This window comes from Hoplias malabaricus, chromosome 11 (assembly GCF_029633855.1).
Source record: "Hoplias malabaricus isolate fHopMal1 chromosome 11, fHopMal1.hap1, whole genome shotgun sequence".
NCBI classification, from domain to species: Eukaryota; Metazoa; Chordata; class Actinopteri; order Characiformes; family Erythrinidae; genus Hoplias; species Hoplias malabaricus.
The window spans coordinates 4,996,627-5,015,653 of NC_089810.1; the positions used below are offsets into that span (position 1 = coordinate 4,996,627).

Sequence of the window (19,027 nt, forward strand, 5' to 3'; positions counted from 1 at the left end):
CGTCGGAAAAAACACAAAATCTGGGTCTGTGTGCAAAGAAATACAGCACAACAGAAGAGGAAGGGAAATTCCTTGCTAACGAAAGATGAACGTCGGACAGATTCACAAAAGGCAGTGTCAGAGTGTTGTGAATATATAAAACACAAAGAAACCTATTGCTTTAGACGTTTCTTGCATCATATTTATTTATTTATTAAAAACTAAATTCCTTAACTCTATTAACAAATTAGTTTTGTCCAGTGAAGGAAGTGAAATGAAGCATGGCACCTTATCACAAGCTGCTCCCTGGGTGCCGAAATGTGTTTGTTGACTATCCCTAACCACTAGTGTGTGTATTAACACTTTTCTACTGCATGGTACCTACTTTACTTGACTCCACTCGATTTTGGTTCCTTGTCCCTGGTAGATTTTCCACTAGCACAGCTCCTTCTGAAATGTAGCCGGCTCGCTATAACATTGCTAGCATTTTCGTTAACATTAAGCGTTGTTCACTCGTCGTGTATTCACGTGTTGGTGTGTCACTGTTGTTGTTGTTTGGGACTGAACACAGCTCTGTCATCAGTTTGGACAGATCAGTAGAGTGTTTTCCTTCCACGGTGTCATTTTACGACCTGCTGCTGTGAGTCTTGGGATCCCTGCTGTGGCTTGTAGATTTTACAGAGGGATAATTTGTGCCGGAGGTCTTCATTTGTCTGACCAATCGGTGCTCTGCAAGGTTTAAACCTCACAGTTTAATCCCTATTTCTCTCGGTTGGAACCACAAGGTAGTAAGTACTAAAAAAGAACCCGGCTCCAGGTACCAGATTTACCTAACGCAAAAGCAAATAAGCAGATAACAGTAGGGGACCATGACATGGAAAAGCCACATATGTTCCCTCCCATGGCTGGGATAAATCCAGAGCCTTTAAGCCTGATCTGGAACAGTCTGATGTAATGATGATATGATATGAACAGGGTGGTTTGGACTTGTAGTGACACACTACAGTAGTTTGGTTATATTTTCTAGACAGAAGAATCACAAGAAACCCGCCAGCAGGCAGCTCAGTGGAACGCTGCGCTCTGAATCAGTGGCTTTCCAGTCTGTCTTCAGGGACCTCAGACAGTGCATAGTTTTGCTTTCTTCCTTGGTGTTGGGAGTTGGGATGGAGTCAAAATGTTGACTGCATACAGGTCCACAAGGACAGGTTTAAAAGCCATTGGCTTAAGTAATATTGATGAGTGTCGATACAGCGCCACATCTTCACCCCAGTCCCTGAATAATAAAATACTCTTTATATGCACCTTAAAGGAATATTTTACTGAATACCTTGAGGACAGTGTGTTCAGTCTTCAGCCATCGATGCTTTTTCATCAATACTTTTCAAGTATTCCACCCAGTGCTGGCTATAATGTATTCTGCTCCAAACATTGCGCTGTTAAACACAAGAGGAGTGAATGCACCCTGCAGTCGTCTGCGAAAGTTTAGATTCCCATGGTCAAATGACAACTTTTGTTGAAGTGCAAATAAAGCAAAACATGTTTTGTGCAAACTCTAATATTTCTGGGTAATTGCAATCCAATCAATCCCTGGAGCCTAGCCAGGATCGCTGGACCCAAGGGTGTAACTTGTAATTCTTGGCAGACAGTACACTGCATGGTATCGCATATTCACCCAGTCACTCACACACTCACAACTGTGGACAGTCTCACACACTCACCCAGTCACTCACACACTCACACCTGTGGACAGTTTCACACACTCACTCAGTCACTCACACACTCACCTGTGGACAATTTCACACACTCACTCAGTCACTCACACACTCACCTGTGGACAATTTCACACACTCACCCAGTCACTCACACACTCACCTGTGGACAATTTCACACACTCACCCAGTCACTCACACACGCACACCTGTGGACAGTTTCACACACTCACTCAGTCACTAACACACTCACCTGTGGACAATTTCACACACTCACTCAGTCACTCACACACTCACCTGTGGACAATTTCACACACTCACCCAGTCACTCACACACTCATACCTGTGGACAGTTTCACACACTCACCCAGTCACTCACACACGCACACCTGTGGACAGTTTCACACATTCACCCAGTCACTCACACACGCACACCTGTGGACAGTCTCACACACTCACCCAGTCACTCACACACTCACACCTGTGGACAGTTTCACACACTCACCCAGTCACTCACACACTCACACCTGTGGACAGTCTCACACACTCACCCAGTCACTCACACACTCACACCTGTGGACAGTTTCACACACTCACCCAGTCATTCACACACTCACACCTGTGGACAGTCTCACACACTCACCCAGTCACTCACACACTCACACCTGTGGACAGTCTCACACACTCACCCAGTCATTCACACACTCACACCTGTGGACAGTTTCACACACTCACCCAGTCACTCACACACTCACACCTGTGGACAGTCTCACACACTCACCCAGTCACTCACACACTCACACCTGTGGACAGTTTCACACACTCACCCAGTCATTCACACACTCACACCTGTGGACAGTTTCACACACTCACCCAGTCATTCACACACTCACACCTGTGGACAGTTTCACATACTCACCCAGTCACTCACACACTCACACCTGTGGACAGTGACACACACTCACCCAGTCATTCACACACTCACACATGTGGACAGTGTCACACACTCACCCAGTCATTCACACACTCACACCTGTGGACAGTTTCACACACTCACTCAGTCACTCACACACTCACCTGTGGACAATTTCACACACTCACCCAGTCACTCACACACTCATACCTGTGGACAGTTTCACACACTCACCCAGTCACTCACACACTCACACCTGTGGACAGTCTCACACACTCACCCAGTCACTCACTCACTCACACCTGTGGACAGTTTCACACACTCACCCAGTCACTCACACACTCACACCTGTGGACAGTCTCACACACTCACCCAGTCACTCACACACTCACATCTGTGGACAGTTTCACACACTCACCCAGTCATTCACACACTCACACCTGTGGACAGTTTCACACACTCACCCAGTCATTCACACACTCACACCTGTGGACAGTTTCACATACTCACCCAGTCACTCACACACTCACACCTGTGGACAGTGACACACACTCACCCAGTCATTCACACACTCACACCTGTGGACAGTGTCACACACTCACCCAGTCATTCACACACTCACACCTGTGGACAGTGTCCCACACTCACCCAGTCACTCACACACTCACACCTGTGGACAGTCTCACACACTCACCCAGTCATTCACACACTCACACCTGTGGACAGTTTCACACACTCACCCTGTCACTCACACCTGTGGACCATGGCAAAAGGCAAATCCACATACCAATGTGTGTTTGGACTGTGGGAGGAAACCCCCTGGGGAAACCCACACATACACAGGGAGAACACACCACACAGTCTGCATAATTGCTATAGAAAATCATGCAATAAAATCAGAACCTCTAGCGCAGCTGCACATGAGCTTAAGGTCATCATGCCCAGAGGCACCCACCGAGTAGCAGGGTATAAACCCCTCCAGCACTGGGCTGTAGAGCAGTAAACTGTGGGACAAAGGAGCACCATTCCAAACTAGAACCTTTAAGAACTGATCTTCAAAACCTACCCCTCACCTCCCTAGTGTCGTCATGACTGAATGCAATCAAATCCTCACAGAAATTATCTGCTGCAGCAACGAGTGGCAAACTACCTATTCATTTAATTAGAAATACTGGATGAACATGTGTCTACAAACTACTGGCCGTATAATGTTTACTTCTAAACTGATTTCAGTCGTCTAGACCTCAGCTGAGATTTTAGCCAAGCTTCTATCAGCAAAGGCCTTGTGCAAGGTCCTGCAGCCTGAACAGAGAGCAAATGACAGTGACCACATTTAGCTTTACATTTACCCCCTGTGGGCCCTGAGGGATATTATGAGTGCTACTCCTCGTCCAAATCTGCAGCTGACACAGAATCGAGCACCTGGGAAAAAATGCTGCAGTGACCTTGGACGTCTAGAAAGAAAATGCCAACCTTCTCTACAGACTGCAAAGTGCATATGCTATTTAGCTTACTTTAATTACCCAGAAAACTGTGCAGCTCTCTCTCTCTCTCTCTCATTCACTCACTCACTCACTCTCTCTCACTCACACACACACACAGACACACACACACAGAGACACACTCTTACTCATAACTTAGAGCCATTGAATCACCCCCAGGATTCATTAGTTCTCAGAGGACACAAGTTCCTGTGACTCCTCGTGAAAAAAAGCAAGTCACACTGGCCATGAATATTCATCCCCAGCATCAGACCGAGGAGGATGTCGAGTGCGTTCTCAATTCACTGTGTTTGTTTAGGGATACGACCCCACACAGAGTCTCAGAGCAGCCAGAGGGAAATTACTGGGAAAGGAACAATGTGGGGTCACAGGCTGAGTGAACTCCCAAACACACACATTCACCCAGTCATTCACACACTCACACCTGTGGACAGTTTCACACATTCACCCAGTCATTCACACACTCACACCTGTGGACAGTTTCACACATTCACCCAGACACTCACACACACACTCACACCTGTGGACAGTTTCACACATTCACCCAGACACTCACACACACACTCACACCTGTGGACAGTTTCACACATTCACCCAGACATTCACACACACACTCACACCTGTGGACAGTTTCACACATTCATCCATTCACTCACACACACACTCACCCAGTCACTCATTCACACACTCACATCTGTGGGCAGTTTCACACATTCACCCATTCACTCACACACACACTCACACCTGTGGACAGTTTCACACATTCACTCACACACACACTCACAACTATGGACAGTTTCACACATTCACCCAGTCACTCACTCACACACTCACACCTGTGGACAGTTTCACACATTCACCCAGTCACTCACACACTCACACCTGTGGACAGTTTCACACACTCACCCAGTCACTCACACACTCACATCTGTGGGCAGTTTCACACATTCACCCATTCACTCACACACACACTCACACCTGTGGACAGTTTCACACATTCACTCACATACACACTTACAACTATGGACAGTTTCACACATTCACCCAGTCACTCACTCACACACTCACACCTGTGGACAGTTTCACATGTTCACCCAGTCAATCACTCACACCTGTGGGCAGTTTCACACACTCACCCAGTCACTCATTCACACACTCACATCTGTGGGTAGTTTCACACACTCACCCAGTCACTCATTCACACACTCACATCTGTGGGCAGTTTCACACATTCACCCATTCACTCACATACACACTCACAACTGTGGACAGTTTCACACATTCACCCAGTCAGTCACACACTCACACCTGTGGACAATTTCACACATTCACTCACATACACACTCACACCTGTGGACAGTTTCACCCATTCACCCATTCATTCACTCACACACTCACACCTGTGGACAGTTTCACACACTCACCCAGTCACTCACACACTCACACCTGTGGACAGTTTCCCACATTCACCCATTCACTCACACACTCACACTTGTGGACAGTTTCACCCATTCACCCATTCACTCACACACACGCTCACACCTGTGGACAGTTTCACACATTCACCCAGTCACTCACTCACACAATCACACCTGTGGACAGTTTCACACATTCACCCAGTCACTCACTCACACAATCACACCTGTGGGCAGTTTCACACATTCACCCAGTCACTCACTCACACACTCACACCTGTGGACAGTTTCACACACTCACCCAGTCACTTCACCTACCAACATGTGTTTTGGATGTGGGTAAACACTAGAGCACAGAGCAAAATAATCACAACCTCAACAAATATCATAAAGCGAACAAATGGCTGTATTCCTTTCACTGGTTAAGAAAGTCAAAGCAAATGGCAGTATTCACCACTGCTCTGTAAAACTAAATGATGCCGTGATGTAACATAAAAACCTGACTGTCCTAGACTTTTAAATCATTGAACTTTAAATTAAACCAGTATTTCAGAGCAAACCAATCTAAATGCCCTTGTTATATCTCCACATTCACGCACACATTCTGCAAAACTGAATTCTGTTATTGCACTTGAATGGCTTTTCCTGGGCTTTTTGAGTTCAGCAAATTTTAAATAGTTATTTGAATCCAAACAGTTCCCAGCAACTTGAATTAAGTTAAAAGGTCTCAGCAAGCAGCACACTACGATCAGAAGAAAATACCTGTGTGAATAAATGATCAATAAATGTATCAGTAAATGTTTACACAGCCATTTCTGAGGGTACGAGACTCCAGTGAACCACAGTTAGAACCATTATCTCCAAAGGAAAAAACTGAGAATGTTGGTGAAGCTTCTCCAAATTGACCAGACGATCAGAATTGCTCAAAGACTGATCCAAGAAGTCACAAATTTAACCAGATGGACATCTAATTAACTGCTGGCCTCATGAATCTATCAGTAGAAAGTAAGTGGTAGCCACGCAGGAGCCACACGGCAAAGACCAGTGCTAACCAAGAGGAACGTAAAAGGCTCAGGTGATGTTTGTCGTAGATGACCGTCAAGTTTTTGGATTGATATTCTGAGGACTTACGAGTAAAGGGTAGATTCTCTTTGAAGACAGAGTTACCATTACAGCTAGCATAAAGCTAATGCAGCTTCCCTAATGAGAACTACATACAGACAGCCCTGCCTCTCTGGTTGTGTGATGATTTGTAGCTTTAGGGCCCGGCCAGCTGGTCATTATTGATAAAACTATGAATTCTACCCTTTACCACAAAATCCTGACTCTGCAATCTGAAGCTCAAGACTAATTGGGTTATGGACACGGACAACAATCTACAGCACAAGAGCAAGTCCAACTCAGAAAGGCTCAACCAAAAAAAAAAACTGGGGCTCACAAAATGTGGAACAAAGTTTGACCCGTTCATCTGGAGATTTCTAAAGCGATCCCCTATGGTGCCTCACTTAAAGAGAGCACGACTTGCCTCGATCTTTCTGGGAGGATAGAATGGCCCTCCCTCTCCCACATGTAGGTCACAGGGTGTGTATGTTCTCTGTGGATTATCTAGTCTTACAGTGTCCCGTATGTTTCTCTCCACCATGAGTGGCTTCAGAAAAAGCTGTGGAATTTTTGTAAAATATAGAAGTAAACACAAAATGTTTTCATACATAAATAGCTCATGAATTTCACGTATTGCAGCATTGCAGAATCTCAATTCCACTCTTAAGTGCTGCTGGTTTCATCTTCCATTTTAAAAAATTAAATAAAAAATACACACTGCAGGGATTTTTTCTGCATTCTGCCACAAACTGCGTCTCCATTTGTGAATCCCATGTGACACAAGACAGAGAGCGTAAAGGTGAGGTATTATGAAAATCAGTATTATGATCGGTATTGGTTTATTGAGCACAGACCTTAGCCCAGTCCTTTGTATAATGTCAGCAGTCACCGAGGTGTTGTAAACGAATGCTGCAGTTTACCACTAAAAAGTAGCGAAGGCGAATCACATCTCTAGAGAATTGTTGTAGTTGTTGGATGGGAAAAGAGCAACTGTAGCCCGCTGCTCAGTGTTATTTTACCTCAGATGCTCACCAGTTTATTCCTGCCAGATTATTTTGATTTACATTATGTGTTTCTCTCCTGGCTTCCCTTAGCACGCTTAGAAAATTCAATTTCTGTGAATGGCAACCAGCTGTCCATTCGTTTCCGCTCAGTTTCAAAGTCTGTTAGTCGTCTCATGATCAGAAACACGATGCAGTATTGGCTTCAAAAGGCTGAAAATCATTAGTCATAAATCTAAATAAACATTAACATATGGCGCATTGCAAATTTTGTGTATCTTTTCCACTTGTTTCCATTTTTTTCACCTCTTGAATTTGACAGACATAAATATCAAAATTCAGAATTCATTTTAGCCGTTTTTAAGTGTCAGTGAGGTACTGAATCTTTTAAACACCGAATAAGTACTTGCCGTTCTTAAAGAGCTCCTCCAATCAAAATCCAGAGTTTAGCCTTGTTAGCGTGTCCGTGTAGAGCTGTTTACACTGGGAGACCTTTCCTGAGTGAATGAGGGATCAGTTTGAAACTGCCAGGGTTTCTGAAGTCACACACCTAAGCAACCAATCCCATCAAATTATGGGGCAGGGCTTTCCAGCTTCAGCTCAAGGTTCAGAGTTATTTCGAATCTAAGCCACTTTTAAGGTGTTGGAGGATTTAGTGCTTGGACGTAAAATCTACATCTTGAAACAGAGCCGAATGTTTAGGGTTTACTCTGTTATTCACAACGTGTTGATTCTTATTCAAATTCAGTCAAATACAAGCAGAAGTTCTTTTGTCAGTGACTCTAACCAAAGCATCTTATTCTGCCTCTGAATTATTTTAAACGAATGAATGTTTATTCAATATTTGCGATGCCTTCTAGATCTAACCTTACACTGTGTTACACATTCCCGACTGTGGCTTTCAAGTGAAACAATCCCTTCCCATCCCTCCCCACCCCCTTCAACACCAAGATAAAATCTATAGGCCATGGCTTGTTGACCTTGGTTGGGCAAAGTGTGGCTAATGAATTTACCCCAGACCTCCACTGCTGTATCATACAAGGTGAACCGTAACAGAAGTAGAAAGTGAAAACTGAATTACAGCTCCCACAGATGACAAAGCTTTTTGTTAAAATACGCTAATCTATGAAGGATGCATTGTTTAAAACTTCAGACTGGATGAGGAGTAAGATCTCTTTATTTGCCCTTGTGGAATTTCTTTTTAAAACCTATTCATTCATGTATTTTCCCTGATTTTCATTAACAAACAAGGTCACCACAATCTCCGTTCCAAAGTCTTAGAAGGTTGCGTTTCTTGGCCGTTTCTTCACTGAAGGCTGCTCCGATGTGAAGGATCCTTCGTGCAAAGCTGAGAAATGCAGCCTTCTTTAAGAGAGGTTTGGAGGACGGTCCTGATGTACCCTTTGTGTCCTTGCTTACCCACCCTTCATCACGCACGTACGTCATGGGGGACAGATACACCGAACTTGATGTAAGTCTCCAGAGAGGAGTTTCTCTCCGGTGCTCCTCCGTCTCTATATATTTTATAAGGTTTGTGCCGCAGCCGTGAGAGCAAGAGCCTTTCTGATCACGTTACAACTCTGCCTGGTCAGACCGCTACATCTCAGAGGAGAGGGGTCTTCAGAGGATTGTCCTAATGGGGACCCATCCTTCTGAGGCTGCAGCCTAGATTTTGGAACGCAGCTACAGTGTCAGTGATGCAAAGCAAAGCACTGAATAAACACCTCCTTGTAGAGCAGTTCCCTAATGTGGGAATCTATGTACATAAGTGAGTGAGTGAATGAGTTCTGTGGGATGCATCAAATGTAAACAGTAGGTACCTGCTCTTTACTCAGACAGTGCTGAGTTTGACTCAAACAAAACACTTAGTTCACTTTATGATGGATACTTACTCATTCCGAGGATCATCTCCTCTTTAACATTTATGTCTCCTTGCTTTTAAAGTTTCAGAGGTCTGCAGACAGGTTGCAGCAGGAGTGAGGAGAGGAGAGCCTTCTTTATATAGAGTTAAACCTCCTGCCAAATAGGTCACTAAGACTGGATGGAGATACTGACGGAATATTTAATTCACACAGTTTTCTCTCTTTCCTTTTTTCTCAAATGTAGACAGACATTGACATACAGTATTCAGTATTGTACAAAGGGTTTCGGCACCTGATATTCTGTGTGTAAATGTGTTGGTTTAACCCTTTCCACATCTCTCCTGGTGACAGTCCAGTATTCTCTGAGGTTATCATCTAATGCCTAGTTTTACCCGTTAATAAACACCTCATCACCTTAAATCAAAAGTCCATCTACTAGATAAAGAAATCCTTTTCCATTTCTGAATTTATGTTTTTAATTTATTATAATTATATATCATTTTAAACAAGCCCCACACTTATTGAGAAGTTATACCGTTTGTAATAATAAATATCTTAGGTGTTATGTCCTGTGTGTTATTTTGGAGTGTTTGTTTGTCTTTCTCTTTTCCTTGTTTGAGATTTCAGGAGAATGCTGTTCTGGTTTTCGGCCATTTTGTTTATGCTTTGGGCCCTGTTTTTCGTGAGAGTAGACAGGGCAGATATTTGTATTTTCTTTTGTGTAAGTTTAGTAAGTCAGTGGAATTGGTTGATTTTATTTTGGAGTAATTGTTTGTTATTTTAGGCATCACGGTGGTGCAGCAGGTTAGTGTCGCAGTAACACAGCTCCAGGGGTCTGTGAGGAGTGTGGTGTGTTCTCTCTGTGTCTGCGTGGGTTTCATCCGGGTGACTGTCTGTGAGGAGTGTGGTGTGTTCTCCCTGTGTCTGTGTGGGTTTCCTCCGGGTGACTGTCTGTGAGGACTGTGGTGTGTTCTCCCTGTGTCTGTGTGGGTTTCCTCCAGGTGACTGTCTGTGAGGAGTGTGGTGTGGGGCTGAGTGGGCAGTCTTCTAAATAATTGTAACTTTTTATTTTATTATGTCCAAAACCTAGTGGAAGTACTATTAGATTTCTAAGCCTTTACCACAGTACCCTATGTCCAAAGGTTTGTGGAGACTCCTTTTCATATGTGATTTCTGATACTTTAACATGCACCTCTTGCTCTTTGTGGATTACAGTTCAGCATTCAATACAATCATCCCGAACATTCTTATCACCAAACGGGACACTTTTGCCCTCCCTCCTCTCACATGTGCCTGGATAAAGGACTTTCTCACCAACCGGCCCCAGACTGTGAGACTTGGCCCCCATCTCTCCTCCACTCGCACACTGAACACTGGCTCCCCACAGGGCTGTGGGCTGAGGCCCCTCCTATACTGTCCCTACACCCACAACTGCAGTCCAGCCCATGACACCAATCTCCTCGTTGTGTTTGCTGACGATACCACAGTAGTCGGACTCATCTCAAAAGTAGATGAGGCAGCTTACAGAGAGGAGGTCCTTAAGTTGGCAACCTGGTGTTCAGATATTAACCTGGCTCTGAACACCAAGAAAACCAAGGAGATTATTGTTGACTTCAGGAAACACAGCACCAACCCAGCCTTTCTTTACATCTACATCTACCGCACCATCCGGTTTCTTGGCGTCCTTATCTCCGCAGACATTTCCTGGATGGACAACATCACAGCGGTCATCAAGAAGGCTCAGCAGTGGCTACACTTTCTGAGAGTACTTAGGAAGTACAACTCAAACTACACCCTGCTACTGACCTTCTACCGCTCGTCCTTTGAGAGTACTGTATCACCGTATGGTGCTGCACCGTGGCAGACAGGGAGAGGCTTCAGAGAGTAGTAAAGGCAGCACAGAAGGTCATCAGCCACCCTCTCCCCTCCCTGACGGACATCTACCCCTCCCGCTGCCTCAGCAGAGCAAAAAGCATAATGAAGGACAGCTTTCACACCCTGGCCTTGAACTGTTTTACCTGTTGCACTCAGAACAAGGACAAACAGACTCAAGAACAGTTTTTATTTTTCCAAAAGCCATAACCACTCTGAACACATGCACTGACTTTACAGCCTAACACCCCCATCCCCGGACTTTCACTTTGTCTTTCTCTCACCCACCTAACGTGCAACATTCAATATTACTGACAAATACTTGTGCAAAAATACAGTGCAATAATTACATACTGTTGTACACAGGGGCGGCACAGTGATGCAGCAGGAAGTGTCGCAATCACACAGCTCCAGGGACCTAGAGGTTGTGGGTTCAAGTCCTGCTCCGGGTGACTGTCTGTGAGGAGTGTGGTGTGTTCTCCCTGTGTCTGCGTGGGTTTCCTCCGGGTGACTGTCTGTGAGGAGTGTGGTGTGTTCTCCCTGTGTCTGCGTGGGTTTCCTCCGGGTGACTGTCTGTGAGGAGTGTGGTGTGTTCTCTCTGTGTCTGCGTGGGTTTCCTCCGGGTGACTGTCTGTGAGGAGTGTGGTGTGTTCTCTCTGTGTCTGCGTGGGTTTCCTCCGGGTGACTGTCTGTGAGGAGTGTGGTGGTTCCCCCTGTGTCCGCGTGGGTTTCCTCCGGGTGACTGTCTGTGAGGAGTGTGGTGTGTTCTCCCTGTGTCTGCGTGGGTTTCCTCCGGGTGACTGTCTGTGAGGAGTGTGGTGTGTTCCCCCTGTGTCTGCGTGGGTTTCCTCCGGGTGACTGTCTGTGAGGAGTGTGGTGTGTTCTCCCTGTGCCTGCGTGGGTTTCCTCCGGGTGACTGTTTGTGAGGAGTGTGGTGTGTTCTCCCTGTGTCTGCGTGGGTTTCCTCCGGGTGACTGTCTGTGAGGAGTGTGGTGTGTTCTCCCTGTGTCTGCGTGGGTTTCCTCCGGGTGACTGTCTGTGAGGAGTGTGGTGTGTTCTCCCTGTGTCTGCGTGGGTTTCCTCCAGGTGACTGTCTGTGAGGAGTGTGGCGTGTTCTCTCTGTGTCTGCGTGGGTTTCCTCCGGGTGACTGTCTGTGAGGAGTGTGGTGTGTTCTCTCTGTGTCTGCGTGGGTTTCCTCCGGGTGACTGTCTGTGAGGAGTGTGGTGTGTTCTCCCTGTGTCTGCGTGGGTTTTCTCCGGGTGACTGTCTGTGAGGAGTGTGGTGTGTTCTCCCTGTGTCTGCGTGGGTTTCCTCCGGGTGACTGTGTATGAGGAATGTGGTCTTTTCTCCCTGTGTCTGCGTGGGTTTCCTCCCACGGTCCAAAAACACACGTTGTGTTGGATTGGCGTCTCAAATGTGTCTGTAGGTGTGAGTGAATGTGTGTGTGTGAGTGTGTGTTGCCCTGTGAAGGACTGGTGCCCCCTCCAGGGTGTATTCCCGCCTTGCGCCTAATGATTCCAGGTAGGCTCCGGACCCACTGTGACCCTGAACTGAATAAGGGTTACAGACAATGAATGAATGAATGTTGTACACCGCTGTTTAATTTAATTGTATTACTGTGAATTCTTTATTTATGTATAACATGTTGCACTGTGGAAGGAGTTGCTTTAATTTCATTGTAAATTTGTATAATGACAATAAAAATGCATTCATTCATTCATTGCTTAAGCAGTTGTTCAGTTGCACTCACAGCTTGTACGCACAGAAAAGCACTGCTGTAGTAAGCTGCTGCTTCCGAGCCTAAGGCCATCATGCTCAGTACCAAGCGTGGGTTAGAGGAGTACACAGCCCTCCAGCATTGGACTGGGGAACAGTGGAACTGAAAGCTCTGGGAAGAGACAGAGGAGCTTTTGTGGCTTTTAGGAAGAACTAATTATTCAGAATCAATATGGGACCTCCCCAGTGCCATTTCGACTGAAACCACTCATATCCTCAAAGCATTATCCCAGCATCCATTGGACAGCAAAATCAGTTAGTGCACCATAAGCCCTAATAGACTTAATATAGACCTAATACCCTTCACGTCAGAAAGAAACCTTTTGGCCATCTAGTGTATCTGGAGCCTGCTGGTGATGGTTGATCTGCGGGGGTCCGGACCACTGAAGACATAGTGAAGAGGGTTAATAAAGTATTCAGAGCAACAGATGGACTGTAGTCTGTAGTCCATCTGTAGTCCAACTATCTGTGGAGCTAAACAGTGTCCCTGCAGGATCAGTAAAGCTGATAAAATGGAGGTAATTCAGATGTTCCGGCTGATCAGTGCACGTATTAAAAAAATTAAACCTTATAAAATAGTGATCAATAACGTGTCAGTCATAGGGCTTTCTCATATATAACAGCACTGGCACAACTCTGATGAATGAGTGATGGGGCTCTTGTTTGGAAAGAAGCCCTTATCAAATTCATAGCAGCTTGGTGTAAAGAGTAAGTGGAGAAACTATTATGAAGGAAAATGAGTCAATTTAATTGATATTTCCTTAATTAAAGAAACACTGTGTATTATTTTTTACCTTAAGCTTACAGCCCCAAAATCATTGTGATGTTTCACTGAACTGTAAAAGTGAGAACAGAACCTTTGTTGTTGCTATTCCAGGCTCAGCACTGCAGAGATGGCACTATGTAACTTTTAGAGGAGGGTAGAAAATGAATTACACTCTGCAACTGTAGGGGGAGTCCAGGAGCAAAAATACCAAATCTCACTCAGTGTTCCTTTAAGAAGGTCGTAGTGCATATTTTCATGAGTTGAGTGACTTGAGAAGAACACTGCTTTGGACACAGCTTCTTCTTAAAAAACTGGGCACCTACCCCTTGGAAATCCATCAGATGTTTACACCATTATTGACATATATTCAAGTCTAATGCTCCCATTGTTTTTGTCCTGTTTCTTATTTTCAACAGCGTCGCGTCTCTCGCTTCTGCACTGTTTCTGTTTCAAACCCCAGGGTCCAAGTGCTTGGTCTCCTACAGCACGCCTTGATCAGGAGCCCATATGCTGTTCCCTGCTCTAACTGGGTTGAGTCTCCCGGAGTCCCGCGGTAGCGTTTCGTTTTCAGAGGCGCAGGAATTTTGCAGTGGCTGGTTTGACATGGTCCAGGGAAAAAGAACCTTCAGTGGAACTCATTTCGGAGCAGAGGCTCACGGTGTATCAGACGAGACGGGTCACACGCGCTGTGAGAGGGATTTAGTCACTACACGAAATGTCAAAATCATGCATTATGTCATCGTTTTATGACACGACCTGCCCTCTGGGATTAAGGGGACTGCGCTGAAACTGCTCCACACTCAGTTTATCTGGTCAGCACCATGTCACACTCCTGGGTTCATCATTCTCTCCAGGGATTTACCTCCTGAACAACACAAGATTATTTTACACTGCGCACTTCATCTAAAACTACTCTTTTCATGGAGAGAGCGGGTAGACTGAGAGTTTAAGGAATGACAGAGAGAGAGAGAGAGAGAGAGAGAGAGAGAGAGAGAGAGAGATGAACACAGACGGACAGAGAAAGGAATAGAGGGAAGAGGGTGAGAGTGAGAGACAGTGTGAGAGTCACCTACCTCACCATATCCCCCCTTCACTACCTACAGTAAATAAGTAAGAAAGAACGAAAGAAAAAAGACAGAGAAGGAAAGAGAGTGAGAGAGTGAGGGCTGGAGAGTAAGCCGGAGAAAGAGCATGAGAATCTGGGAAGGAAAGACAAAAAGGGTTAAAGGAGAGAGAGATATAGATAGACAGTGAGTGAGAGAAAGTGAGAGAGAGAGAGAGAGAGAGAGAGAGAGAGAGAGAGAGAGCAGATGCGCTTCATTCATGATTTATTTCCATCGGCGTGTTTTCCCTTCCCTCATAATCCTCTGAGGACCAGTGTTACGTCGCTATGAGCCTTTCAGTGATGAGCAGCAGCGCAGGGCTCAGGCAACATCCGGGTTTTTCACTGACTTCAGTTCAGCGGCAGAATCCAGTTTGTGATATATTCAACAAACAGCACCTAACGTTTTCCTACAGCCTCGGAGCACGGTTTATTCCCGGAATGGAGCCTGAAAACTTGTAATAAAGTGTGAAATGAAAACTACTGTTGAAAAACTAGAGCCAGTGTGATATCGGGAACCAGAAATCATGAAGACTACACAGAGTGGGCCAGGCAGAGTGAGGCCCCGCAGTCACCAACGTAATGATGCTCTTTGGCTTTTCCACTGGGTAAATCTGGTCCCGGAACCAGTTACTTTTACAATCCCTGCTATGAATCGAGCCGAGTAGGTACTAAATGTGATGTGTAAACCCTGCAGAGCGCCGATTGGCAAGAGAGACCTGTCAATCACCACATAATTGCAGAGCTCCAGCACAAATTAGCTGCTTGTACAGTCTCTGAAGTTACAGCAGCGGTCACAACGGCAGCTCGTAGCATTTTCCCGTGGTGGTTAGAAAGGGTTAAAACGCTCCTCGGGTCGGTGGACGACGAAAATCTCCTGCTAAAGTCAAACGTGCAACAAGGAAAACTGATCTGTGAGAACTGGGGTGTGGAGCAGTGCTCAGTCCAAAAAACAGCGGCTAACTTTACTGCTGCCATGATGTTCAAATTCCCATTAGAGACGGGGGTTTGCGATGTCACCGGCTCCATTTCGCGGGGGAGCTGTGCTAGTGGAAAAGCGGCAAGCTGAAAGCGAGTCAAATTGAGTCGAGACGATCGCATGCAGTAGAAAAGCACCATGAGGGACACGGCTGTTGTTCACTACGTAGTTGAGAATGTGTAACTGTGGTTTACTTATGCTCTAGATTTATGAGCTCACATTAGCTCACCTGCAGCTAAAAAGCCCCGCCCCACAAACTGTGATGTGATTGGATCCTTAGGTGTAACTTATGAAACCCTGCAGTAAACACCACTAACAAGGTCACAGACTTGCTTTTCACTCTGCACTGGCGTAAGGATCAGACACAGCAGCGCTGCTGGAGCTTTAAACACTGTGTCCACTCTTTTGTTCTTAGACTCTGACACTGAAGAGTTTAAACTCCAGCAGCACTGCTGTATCTAATCCACTCTACAAGCGCAACCACACTAACACAACACCACCACGTCAGTGTCACTGCAGCGCTGAGTCCTGTGGGGGCCCTGACCATTAAAAAACAGTCTGATTAAAGCAACAGATGGACAACAGTCTGTAAATGTAGGGTCAGTGGAGCTGAGAAAATGGACAGTGAGTAGAAACAAGGAGGTGGCTTTGATGATATGTCTGTAAAGGCATTAAACACTACTCAGGTCCCATCACGACCGGCGTGGACGTCTCAGAACCGGGCGCTTTCTCAGGAATGGACTGCATCGTGTTGTAACACAACACCAGACTCAGTCAAATCTCTGTGCACCACCACCACCGGCTGCAGCTGACTGGGGACATTTAAACATCTCCTTCCCAAGTTATTTGTAGCTGATCTCATAGCTTCATTTATTTTAAACATGTCACTAACAGAGTAACAGCTGCTAATCACTCTCTAACACAGCATTCCTGAATGACACTGTTTGGAGAATCTCGACAACACGCAGCTTCAGAGAAAATGCGAGAAGCCGACAGCCGAAGAGCGACTTTGGCTTTGAGGCACGGTCCCCTTCTGCGAATCAGAACTTCTCTCAGCGCTCTAAAGCTTTACACATCGTCTGAAACTGAGCTAAAGCAGAGCAGATGTGCGGAGAGGAGGGGAGCGGGTTCAGTACTAGAGAAGTGCACATCTGGCTGCAAGCGATATATAATAGACACAGTATTGTACCACACTAACAACAGAAGTGGCAGAAAGCTCAAACTGCTGCATCCAAAACTGCACAGGTTACTACTGCACGTGTATGGTACAGCGTATAGTGCAGTGTAGTATAGTACAGTAGTAGTATGTGTAATAGAGCAGTGTGCAATTGTGGGTGCAGCTCTAGTACTATATCTACTACACTACACACACTATTATTCTACATATATTCCCTCTCCATGGATCTCCATTACTACATCCTTTAAATGCAGAAGCTGTCCTTTACATTGTGTGAAACTTTGATGAGGAATGAACCAATAGAAATACAGTCAGTCGCCTTCCAAATCGTATGCTACTACTGTACTGTACTCAACAACACACTGCAGAAACGGTACTGCGAGCTACTTACTCCACACACACTATTCTCCACTCCATTAGAAGAGTTCTGCGTCCAAAAGCACACACTTCTGATTGAGAAGTAGTTCCGGCAGACCACATTAGTGCGCCAGTTGTGTGTAGTTGTGGACGCAGCCCCGGAGCTCTGAGGAACTCAGCCTAAAGACCCGGTAAAGTGCGGAATGAAGTGATGGGACTCACGGAGGTGGAGGGCGACGGGCAGGAGGAGCACGCACGCGCTGCTGAGGGGCGTCATGTCTTCGGGAGGACAGATGAGGATTGAGGAGAGAAAGAGAGGGACAGAGAAGAGAGAGAGCTCAGCTGCTGCTCCGCGGAGCGCCGCTCTGTGTGTGTGTGTGTGTGTGTGTGTGTGAAGGAGGGAGGGAGCTTCAGGCTGAACGGAGGAGACTGAGCGCGCGCGCCCGGGACCGGGATTCGAATCCGCGCGTGCGTGCGTGCGTCCGTAGTAACGGGGCGGAGTCTGTTTCTCGGAGCACCACCGAAACTTCATCACGCGCTCCATTTCTCCATCTCCACATCCACAGCGCACCCCCCACCGTTCATTTCTTCTACTGTTACAGACTGTAGTCCATCTGTTGCTCTGCATACTTTGTTTACCCCCTTTCACCCTGTTCCTCAGCGCTCAGGACCCCCACAGAGCAGGTGTGATGTGGTGGTGGATCGTTCTCAGCGCTGCAGTGACACTGACGTGGTGGTGGTGTGTTAGTGTGTGTTGTGCTGGTGTAGAGTGGATCAGACACAGCAGTGCTGCTGGAGTTTTTAAACCCCTCAGTGTCTGGACTGAGAACAGTCCACCGACCAAAAACATCCAGCCGACAGCGTCCTGTGTCACTGATGAAGGACTAGAGGACGAGCGACACACACTGTGCAGCGACAGATGAGCTACTGTCTCTGACTCTACATCAACAAGGTGGACCAATGGCCTGCCTAAAACTCCAGCAGCACTGCTGTGTCTGATCCACTCGTACCAGAACAACACACTGCAGCGCTGAGAATGCTCCAACACCCAAATCACATCTGCTCTGTGGGGGTCCTGAGCAAAGTGAGGTCAGTACATATATGCAGAGCAACAGATGGACTCCAGTCTGTAACTGTACAACTACTCCTCTCTGGTCAGTGGAACAATGAGTGCAGGAACATAATGTTACACCTCTTCCATGTACATTGATGATTTTATGCAACAGAGAGAACATCCGGCACATTTTTATGAAGTGGTAGTATTTAATGAAGTGTCTGAGGTCCTAGTCAGACCTCTATGCACTAAATGCAATGAATAGGGACGGTGGAGCAGCAGGTTAGTGTCGCAGTCACACAGCTCCAGGGACCTCGAGGTTGTGGGTTCGATTCTGGCTCCGGGTGACTGTCTGTGAGGAGTGTGGTGTGTTCTCCCTGTGTCAGCGTGGGTTTCCTCCGGGTGACTGTCTGTGAGGGGTGTGGTGTGTTCTCTCTGTGTCTGTGTGGGTTTCCTCTGGG

At 46.2% G+C, this 19,027-nt stretch overlaps 1 protein-coding gene across 1 annotated transcript in view; it reads right to left on the bottom strand.

The window, feature by feature from the left end:
* Positions 1-17,866, bottom strand: part of nrn1la (neuritin 1-like a) — a 58,636-nt gene extending 40,770 nt beyond the window's left edge. Inside the window, exon 1 of the mRNA XM_066684297.1 lies at positions 17,735-17,866. Within this exon, the coding sequence (XP_066540394.1) occupies positions 17,735-17,789 (55 nt within the window). The 5' untranslated portion in view covers positions 17,790-17,866. The remainder of the gene's footprint in view (positions 1-17,734) is intronic.
* Positions 17,867-19,027: the final 1,161 nt, after the last annotated feature.